Source organism: Cavia porcellus, unplaced genomic scaffold, assembly GCF_034190915.1.
Source record: "Cavia porcellus strain 051 isolate PalLab524CR breed Dunkin Hartley unplaced genomic scaffold, mCavPor4.1 scaffold_22, whole genome shotgun sequence".
NCBI lineage: Eukaryota > Metazoa > Chordata > Mammalia > Rodentia > Caviidae > Cavia > Cavia porcellus.
In genome coordinates, this window is record NW_026947505.1 from 14,422,552 (window position 1) to 14,432,798 (window position 10,247).

Below are 10,247 nucleotides of genomic sequence, written 5' to 3' on the forward strand. Positions count from 1 at the left end.
GACCTGTAAAGGTTCCAAAAGAAGTACAATTTTAAAAATCAAGGAAGAAGAATAAGGAAGACTAAACTGTTCTTCAGATTAGACAGGAAAAATTAGTGTTTTCAGTCTTGTTAAGATTTGCACTTTGCTGTCCAAAATTATGAACTAGAGGAATGATTATTAGATTCTCATTTGTTAATTGCTTCATATCTGTGGACACCCCACTCCCTGCAGAGGTTTCCTTCTCTCCCTTTTTAATCCTCTGACTTGCCAGTTGTTGTGATATGTTCCTGGGGAGTATGTTTGTTCTCCATTAATTCCTTTTCCTCTTTCTTTGCAAAGATTTTATTGTAGCCTGCTAAAAATTTTATGCATGGATGTCCTTGACTGGGTTCTTACTTCCTCTGTGTTTTATTCCAAGTAGAATAAATCCAGCAAGGTTCAATATTGTATGCTTTCTGAAATCAGAGAAACCCAAAATATAAATAATGTATAGAGCAAAAACAAAAGAGAGATGGTGGGAAGCAAAGAGGGGATTATAGAAAGGGGATCTGGAGGAGGCAGAGAACATGATGCAAGAGGAGGTAGATTATAAAAGATCAAGATAGGCTGACTCCTTGGTGCATACTTGTAGTCCTAGCAATCATGAAGCTGAGGCAGGAGGATGGCTGCAAGTTTGAGGCCAGCCTGGTCTACATAGTTAGTTCAAGTCAGCTTGAGCTATATGGCAAACACTTGTCTCATCCTCCTACCAAAAGGAAAACAGATCAAGATATAATATGTATATGTATCAATTCCTCAAAATGAATGAAGTTATTATGTAGCACAGATATTACGAATAAAAATAAATATAGTAGTTTACCAAAGGATTCTGTTGGGTAACAGTTAAATCTATTCCATCTTGTAGATCTTAGTGTGTCATCCTGATGGCATCTCGATACCATGCTGACCAAACTGTTATGTTACTGAATTTAATGTCACCATTTCCTTTTCTATAGTGGATTCTAGACAGAGTTCCCTCTACTTTTCAGAATGACATTAAAGTGATTATGTGACTGCTTTTCTTGAAATTGTGGGAAATTGTAAATAGCTGCCCTACCTTTGGGTGTTTTGTCTTAACAATGAGCAAGAAAAGTAACTAATACTTATGATCAAAGTAAGGTAATGAACATGTCCTCCTCTATGGTGGATTGATAACTAACTGGTCGTAAACTTGTAATAACTGGCAGAACTGAATTAGCGTGGTGCTGAGTATGGTTGGCCCACCTGAAGACTGTTGCCAAGATAAAAATGAGATCCAGAGAGGGAGATTCTTTTGGTTGTTAGTTCTCCTGGTTATTGTTGATTCTCCTATTGCTGTTGGTTCTCCTGGAAGAGCTTGTCAAGCCCTTTCCCTTATACAAACTTGGCTCTTCTCATCACCAGAGGAGCTTGGGACCTTGTTGCTGAGAATGGCTGAAGTTCACTTTGGGAGAGCTTACTTTGCACATTGCTTCCTAGCTCCAAAGGGGAAGGAAGATGTTTGCTGTTTAATCTCCAGGAGAAGCTTGTCAGTGCGGCTTTCTCATATGAACTTGGCTGTTCTCATTGTCAGAGAAGACTGGGACCGCATTGTCGCTGAGAACGGCTGTGGTACTTTTCAGGGGAGTTCTGCTCCTTCCTTTGCATGTGGCTTCCTGACTCCAGTGCAGCACCCTTGGCCTGCTGGCACAGATGCTTCACCCTGCTGACATAGACTTTATATTTCCATCATTGACCTTTGGGCCTTCCCAGCACAGATTCATGAAACTGACCTACTTAGGACATTGCCATGGGATACATGCCCTTGCTGGATTTTGAGGTCGTTAGTGTGTGGATAGGTTTCCTGCACATTTTGTGTTTGACTCTTTGGATGATTACTATAAAATTATCCTATAAATTATGTGTCCTGTATTGTCTTGTTCTTGCAGTCGTGACATAGCAACCTCTTCATCATTTCTTCTTTGAATGCTCTTGCAGGTCTTCCTAAAGCAGGTACTTGGTTGTTGTAAATCACGATCATCCCGCAGTGCTGCAGACACTGGAACTCCCTTTACTTAACTGTGTTTTGATAGTTGTCACACAACTTCCTTATGCCCCTTCCTTCCTACACTGCTTATGCTCTAGTAATTTTTATACTACTTGGTTCTAGTCTGTGTGCTTTGAGCTTGCACACATGAGAGAACATGAGATATTTGTACGTCAACATCCTTCACTTGTTGAACCTTTTTAGGGATATTTTCAGTAAACGTTCAAGTTCAGTGCAGGTAATTTTCATTTTTTAATAGTAGATATTAGGTTTTAAACTGATCTGTCAGTTAAAAATGTATTTCTTTTCCTTTTCTACCTTTTTAAACCTTTAAAACAGTGTCAGTGCCACTTCTCTTTTAAGTCTTCGCAATTGTCACACTGACAGAGCTCCTTCCGAATGTTATGGCAGGTGCTTTGATCATAGGGTTATCCTCTTCGATTGTTACATGGGTAGGGCTATCATTAGCTCCTTTTTATAGGTGAGAAAGCTGGACTGCAGAGAAGATGAGGCATGTGCCCAGGAATGCAAGAAAACAGAAGAATTACATCTTAAATTGTCCGGGTCTAGCTTTCAGACCTTGCTCTTGAATACTGATTCACTGAGAAATATTCGACTATGACTTCTTCTGGATATCACAGCTCTTTTTTGTATCTTTCTGGAGAACTGATCTTACACCACCATGTTCTTATTTGTAGTTTTTTATGTCACTTTGGACTGGAAGCTTTTGGTTGCAGCACTGATGTTTCAGAACTTTCGCATCCAACATTTTATCCTCATACCATGCACATAATAACTTCTCAAGAAATGTTACCTGGCAAAATAAAACTGTCACATTTGAAGTGTGTGCTCCACAGTTTACTGCCCCTGTGACAAAAAACCCTGAGAATTAGAGGAAGAATAGCAGGTTAAATTTTATTTTGGTTTATACTTTCAGAGGTTTCAGTCCATGATCAGCTGACTCCATTGTATCTGGGCCTGTGATGAGGCAGAAGCACCACGGAAGAAGGGCACTGCAGGGGTGAGATTCTGACCTGATGGAAAGAAAAACAAACAAACAAACAGAAAGAGGGTGAGCCCAGGCCACAGAGGAAACAGCAAGAGGCAAGGCAGAGTGTTCAGGGCACACTGCCAGACAACACTCTTCGGCTAGGCCCTCAGCTTTGATCTTCTCCCAATAATGCCATCAAGTTATTTTTTTTAACTTATTTTTTTTTTAATTTAAGGAGAAAAAGGAAAAAAAGCAGAAAAAGGGTACAAGTTATACAGAATTTCAGAAAAATAATAAACAGTAGGAAATCACTAGTTAATGGATTACATATTGTCATCTTAGAAATAATTGTTCAAGTTACAAGATTAAAGCATATAAAGTGGACATTCAAACAGTGAGACTGCAAACAGTTCTGTTCAATGACCCAACAAAACTCAGTAATATCATTGTCTATCTTATACACTTAAATTTACATGCAGTTATACCATTTAGAGCACTTTCTTTTCCTCTCTTTTGTACAGAGAATACTGCAGGATATTCTAAAAAAATAAAAGAAAAATGCCATCAAGTTATTAATTCATCAAAGAATGAAAGTAGCAGTGGTTGAATCACCTTCCCAAGACTCCACTTGTAGCAGTGCTACAGGTCTCCAGTGCGTGCGCATTTGCAGGGAGGTTTTACATTTAAACTGTAACTATCTGAAGGAGGGTAGAATTCGTCTGAAACCTGGGTCTGGGAGAAATGGAAGAGGTATTCTCCTAGGCATTCTTGCACCTTGGTGAAATCCATCAAGCAGAAGAAAGAACCGGATATATATATATATATATATATATATATATATATACTTGATTTTAGGCAAGTCTGCCCATGCATCTGAACTATTCCACAGGAACAATGCTGTACATCACATTACACTTAGCTGGGGTCTATTGCAAAAACAGAGAACAGTCACTTTGGACCTTGGCAGGTCTTTGATGCTGAGAATATTAGAACAGTCATAACTCTGAACAGCCAGAGCACAGCCTGAGTCAGCCTGGCCCTTTGCCTCTATTCACTGGCTTCCCAGCTAGACTGAATCTTCACTACTTTACACCTGCCAGCAACCATCTTAATAGAAATTGGACTTTCGCAGGCCAGAAGCAGGGCCCAGTCATGTTTGCCTCCATTTCCAGGTGTACACAGGGTCACCTGTTCTTCTGAGTGGTGGATCCAGATTGTTTCTTCTACAACTGCTCCTCGTAACTACCTCTCTATAGGACAGTGAGACATGGACTGCTTGGCTGGCCCAGCAGATGCCCCCGCCCTGCATGGACTTTGCACATAAGCCATAGTAACCACTTCTCAGTTACCACGTGACCTTCTCAATTTATGCCTACTTCAGTTAACCTCACCATTAAAACATGCTGTAGAAAATCTGTTGCCAGGGTAGCCTGGGCCCTAACGAAGGTATTGGTGCATGATTCCTCTGTTTCCCTGCCCGTGTAGGAGCCTCCAGGCATGTCATACACCTACTGCATCTATACATACTGAAATCTATTGAGCTTCCATACTGTGCTTGTGTTACTGAACCCATGCCCTCCATGTGGTCACCCTGAAAAGACCCATGCAGTTGAATCCTCTGCAAGTGTTCTTTTACCTGAGTGTCTGGTTGCTGATGGAGATAAGCACTCCTAGTAAGCTGATAAAGAGAATGGAAGAGTTTTATTCGAAATGTGACTATAACAAACTTCCCATAAGCAAACATGTATGTTTCGCTCTTTTTCTGTGATGGTAACTCCGCTTAGGCCAGTGATGGTGATCCCTTTAGAGACTGAGTGCCAGAACTGAAACCCAAGATCCAGTCATTTATCACAAAGGGCCATCACTGCAATTATACAGGAATAGGGAAGATTTAGTTTAGATAAAACAGCTCATACACTTAGCTGGCATGCTGATAGTAAGGGCTACAGATGCACCACCACTGGTTCAGGCTGTGGGTGAACTGAAGCTCTCTCCCCCTTCTCATTCTCGGGATCCAGCTGAAGGAGAGGCTCCAACAGAGAATATATGTTCTTGTGACAGAGGGCTGATGTGCAAGAGCTGGGCTCAAACATAAAATTATACGAAATTTTCTATCTGAACACGACAACCATCACGCCAGGTCCTACAGAATTGATCAAAGCAGGTCACAGAGCCAAGCTGAACCTCAGTGACTCTGAGACATTTGCTCAATTGCCTGGGTCACAGAACTGCAGAGAAAGAAGAGCATAAAATAGGAGAGGAAACTCTCAGTGGCAACAGGTGACAGGTACCCGGACCTGGCACTAAGGATAGTGAGTCCCTTCTTTTTGGTTATTGGAAGTTCTTCATACGATTTCAAGTGTGCAGCTATCATGGTTACAGAAAAAAAACCCCTGTAATATGGGAAACTCTGTGTAAGAGAGGGGATCTTAGTTTTTTGCTCAACTGAGAGTGGTGTGACCTCAATTTTTGAAACTCACTAAAGGGCTAAGTTTATGGAATAGAAATATTCAAACACAATACAAAAGGAGTCTTTTTCTAAAAATGACCTTAAACAGCACATAGCATATAGGTGACACACGTGTGCTCACTCATACTATTTACACTCATAAATGTACACACATGTAATAAGTGTGTGACATATTCACTCATGCTGCAGGCTGGAATGAGCTATCATGGGTTTAACTGAGTCATAAGAAAATGATAAATTGAGAGAAAGAGATAATGGTTAGGTTTCTACAAAACAAGAAGAGTCCATCATAGAATTTGAAACTATACTGATATATTTTGTGGAACAGGAAGTTTTTTAAAGACAAAGAAATTCAAAGCCAGCACAAATACAGCAAGAAATTGTAACAGCAAAGCTGTGACCATGAATGAAGCAGCACCAAGGTTTGGAGACAAGAATCAGCTTTATTTTCTACAATGATCTGGATGGGAATAGTTCCCAGAGATGTTGGGCGAGACGCTCAGGGAGGGAGGTTTTTATGGGGTGGCAAAGTGGAAGGACAGAGGCAGACTGAGAGTTTGTCACTAGGGGATTGGTGCTTACAATGTGCATAGCAGTGACCAGCCTTTTCTGGAAATCAGAAGTAACAGAACTACTGACAGGAACTGAAGTGAACTAGAGGCTACCTGGGCAACAGTGACTACCGGAAACTGAAGTGTTCTGGCTGGGGGCCATTTTCTGCTATAAAATAACTGTGCTTGTTGATTTATTTTCTAGTATCATGCTCTTAATGAAGAAGATTATCAGATTATTGATGTGTTTTTCAAGAATCAGCCTCTCAGCAGTTATGATACAGTCTGCCTGGCTTCTTGCCAATGTGATCACAAAACTATTATTCTGAAAAGAGTGTCTTGGTGTTGGAATTTAATCAACATTCCTACAGCAGGCGTCTGGATAGTGAGCCATGCGGGAAAAACATTTTATCTTTATTTTTACTAATATCTGCTTGAAATTATAGCACTGTGTTCCATTTTGAATATATGCAAAAAACAACAGTGTTACTACTACCCCTGATTTTTTTTACCATTAGAAATAGGTAACTTTGTATCATAGTATATTTGTTGCAGATATTGCAAAATTTCATTTAGGATTCCAAATGCTAAGAATAAAAAGTTATATTGTACCTGCAAGCAGATGTTAAAGTTGTCAGAAAGAAGCACATGTATGATTATATAACAGAATTGGTTATTTCTAAGGTATTTTGACAATAATATTTCAGGTTGCAATTGTGTTTGTAGAACAGTTGTAGAACAATTTTATTCCCTTGTAAGCCTTACTCTGAGATGATGTGCCTGGTCTTTCCAAGGGTGCCAAGAATCTCTAGCACAAAAAGTTAAGACTGTTTACCTGAAGTGTAGTTAATTTGCTCTAAGGAACAATATAGTAATGCCTATAGTAAAGCATTACTGCAGACATTGGAGTTAGAACTTGAGGAATTGATGTATGTTTTTCATTTGTCCAGGATGTATGCAGATTTTCTGAGTACATCAGACTAGCTTCTTATTCCTGTTATTGATCAAAAATGATGACGAGCTGGATTTTCAATCCTTACATCAGGTTCCTCCCCTGCCACTCACCAGCTTTGCTCCCCTTTGTGGTACCCACCACAGGGAGCATCTTGTCCCCTTTCTTGGTTTCATTGGTGATGTAAACATTGTATCAGGACAATGTGTTCCTTTATTTCTAAGATTCTGAAGATGATCAGTTTTCCTACTTGCTTTTCAATGTCAGCCCTGCTTGTAGATTTGTTGTTGTTATGAGTAACAACGGCTGTGAGGCACCTGGTTGAATTCTGAGGAAACACCTTGTTTCCGCTGGTGGAGAGACGTCGGGTCTCACTGGTATGATAAAAGTCTAAAGAAAGATGTATAAAAATGACCAGATCTGGATACCAATCACTTAACCAAATCCTCCACAGATATTGAGGATCTGGTTATTTTTAAAAAAGAAAACATTCCTTCAAGAATATCAGACACAGAGATCATAGAAATAGTTCATCAGAATAAAGCTCAAACACAAATCTATTTGGAGGCTGGATTGCAAGACAAAGATTCTAAAGCAAACATTTTGAAAACAAGATACTTCACAGACATGGCTATAATTATAAAGTGTAAAGTAAAATTATTCAAATAAAGTTACCCAGCGTGACATTATACAATACTGTAGCTTCATGTCATCTTAGAGAGAAAACAGTATGAAATCCTAACTTTTCTAATTGAGGAGACTTTATGGCAAGGAAACAGACAATTCAAATTCAGCACAGTCTTACCCGACTGTGACATGTAGCAAAGCCAAGAGGAGAACTCAGAAACCCTGACCCCCAGGTCTGCTCTGTCCACCTCTGCAGGTGAGCTGATTGGAGGAAGCAATGACATTAAACCTAAGTACTTCTCCAGTGCTCTGGTTTACCTGGTGACTACTTAGATCACTCATCTCCTTTTCCTACATCTTGTGTGAGAATATTGCATGGCAAGACTGCTCCTGTCTCCAGGGTATTAAGCCTGTTTTTCTCCTCCACTTGAACTGTAGCAGCTGCCCACAATCTCATACCACCTCACCCAGTACCTCTCATCCTTACTTCAAGGTCTCACTTCCACTACCGATTTCCTGCCTATGTTGAATCATTCTTGGTACAGATCAACAGTGGATTTCTGCCGGGAGAAGATTTCCAGGCTCAGGATGAGTTTCAGTGCCTTCCTGAACCACCGGTAGGAAAAGACATAGATGATCGGGTTGCAGGCGGAGTTAAAGTAAGCAAACCAGATGAAGATGTCAAACAGCAGAGGTGGTGTGATGAAGTTAAGCAGGCTGTCCACCATCGTGTCCACAGTGAAGGGAAGCCAACACAAGAGGTAGATGCCCACAGCAATGCCCAGGGTCTTGGCGGCTTTCCTCTCTCGCTTGGCAGCCCCAGCCAGGCTTTTGTTCAAGGTGCTGATCTGCTGAGCCTGCCTGCTTGCAACCACAAAGATCCTTGCATACAAGCTGATCATGATGACACAGGGAACGAAGAACACAGGGAAGTTTAGCCAGCCCCAAAACTTATTGAACAGCATCTGGCAACTACCCACACAAGGTATTTCCACCAGCCACTCTCTCAGTCCCCTGTCCAGCACATCTGTATAGAGAAAGAAGGCAGTGTAGGCTGCTGGCACCCCCCACCCAGCCAAGATGTACCTGAGAGCCACTGTGGCCGTAAACTTGGAGGGGTAGAGCAGGGGGTCACAGACGGCGCAGTAACGGTCAACGGAAATGAAACAGAGATGGAAGATGGATGTGAGGCAGAAGAGCGTGTCCAGGTAGGTGTGCAGCCGGCAGAGGAAGTCCCTGAAGAACCAGCAGCTCTCCACAGAGCGAATGGTGCTTAACGGCAGGACCAGCACACCCAGCAGCATGTCAGCCAGGGCCAAGGACAGCAGCAAGAAGTTGGTGGGAGTGTGCAGAGCTTTAAAGTAGGACACGGAAAACACCACAAACAGATTCCCCAGGACTGTGATCAGCATGCCTGCTGCACAGGCCAGGTAGATGGCCAAGCGGATGCCCAGAGGGTGGGCTGTTCTGGGGCAAGACCCATTCACCTGGTAGCACAGTGCTGCAGGGTGTTCTCCAGCACTGAAGTCGAGGACAGCTCCCATGTAGGGCTTCCACACTTCCCTCTTGGGGATTTGGCCACCTTCTTTAAAAGGCAAAAAATCTCATCAGAAAGTGAGACCAAGAGAAGGCAATAAAGAGCAGTTGAACCTGGGGCAATCTCACTGGGTGGGGAATCAAACATGTTCTGAAAATAAAATAGGGCATGGAATTCAAATTTCCTGGTTTGTCTGACTGGGCTCTTCTTAAACCAGCATAAATAATACCCTCAAGGAAAAAGAAAGACATAAGCCAAATGCTTCCTCAAGGAAAAAAGTAACCGTGTCCTAGTGATGAGTATAACATGACTGAGAGAGGCCATTACCACCTTGGTAATGTTGTTATCACGTATACAGAGAGACTTAAAGTTATGAGTGATCCAAGTAACCAACTATAATTCTTATTAATAAATCATTGCTTGAAGGAGGAGTAACTAGTAATTTTCTGCCACAATACTTAACCAAGGTCCTTTCTTTAATAATTAAGTAAATTGATAATAAAGCCAGAAAATCAAAATATTCTGTTTTTTTCTTCTCTTTTCAAAAAATTCAGCAGAATTCAAAGAATAAAATTTTAAATTGTCTAATGTTGGGTTTGCATGCAGCACATTTGTACTTCATGAATGAGTTCTGGAGTTGTTGGGCTGGGATTTATTTTTTCTGGTGCTGTAACCTCATTCCTGCTGGGTAAACACTCTGTCACTGAGCTGCACCCACTTCATCATTTCTAAAAATAATGAACGATATTTATACATCTTGGGAAGACTATCTGATATGAGAAAGCATCTTGTTTATTAAACTAAAAGCCAATTCTTACTAACAAATGCATAGTTTCCAAACTACTCACACATGTGGGAGCCAGTGACTTCATGAGAAGAAATCGATCTTGTAGCAAATAGACAAACAGACTGTCATGTTCTTCTCCATCAGCAAAGGTAGCAGATGGGCAATCAGTTAACGGTTTTATACTTTCCGTAGAATCCACTTCTCTGTGGGGTGTGACCCACAGGTGTGGTGCAATAGTGTCAAGGGACCTAGTTTGTACCACTCGCAAGCTCAGTTATTTAAGTTTCCTTCTCAATATGGGATTAT

General features: G+C 41.1%; 1 protein-coding gene across 1 annotated transcript; it reads right to left on the reverse strand.

Moving 5' to 3' along the window:
- Positions 1–8,147: 8,147 nt before the first annotated feature.
- Positions 8,148–9,161, reverse strand: LOC100730817 (trace amine-associated receptor 5). The gene has a single exon (XM_003468473.2). The coding sequence runs from the start codon at positions 9,159–9,161 to the stop codon at positions 8,148–8,150; it is 1,014 nt and encodes a 337-aa protein (XP_003468521.2).
- Between the last annotated feature and the right edge of the window lie 1,086 nt (positions 9,162–10,247).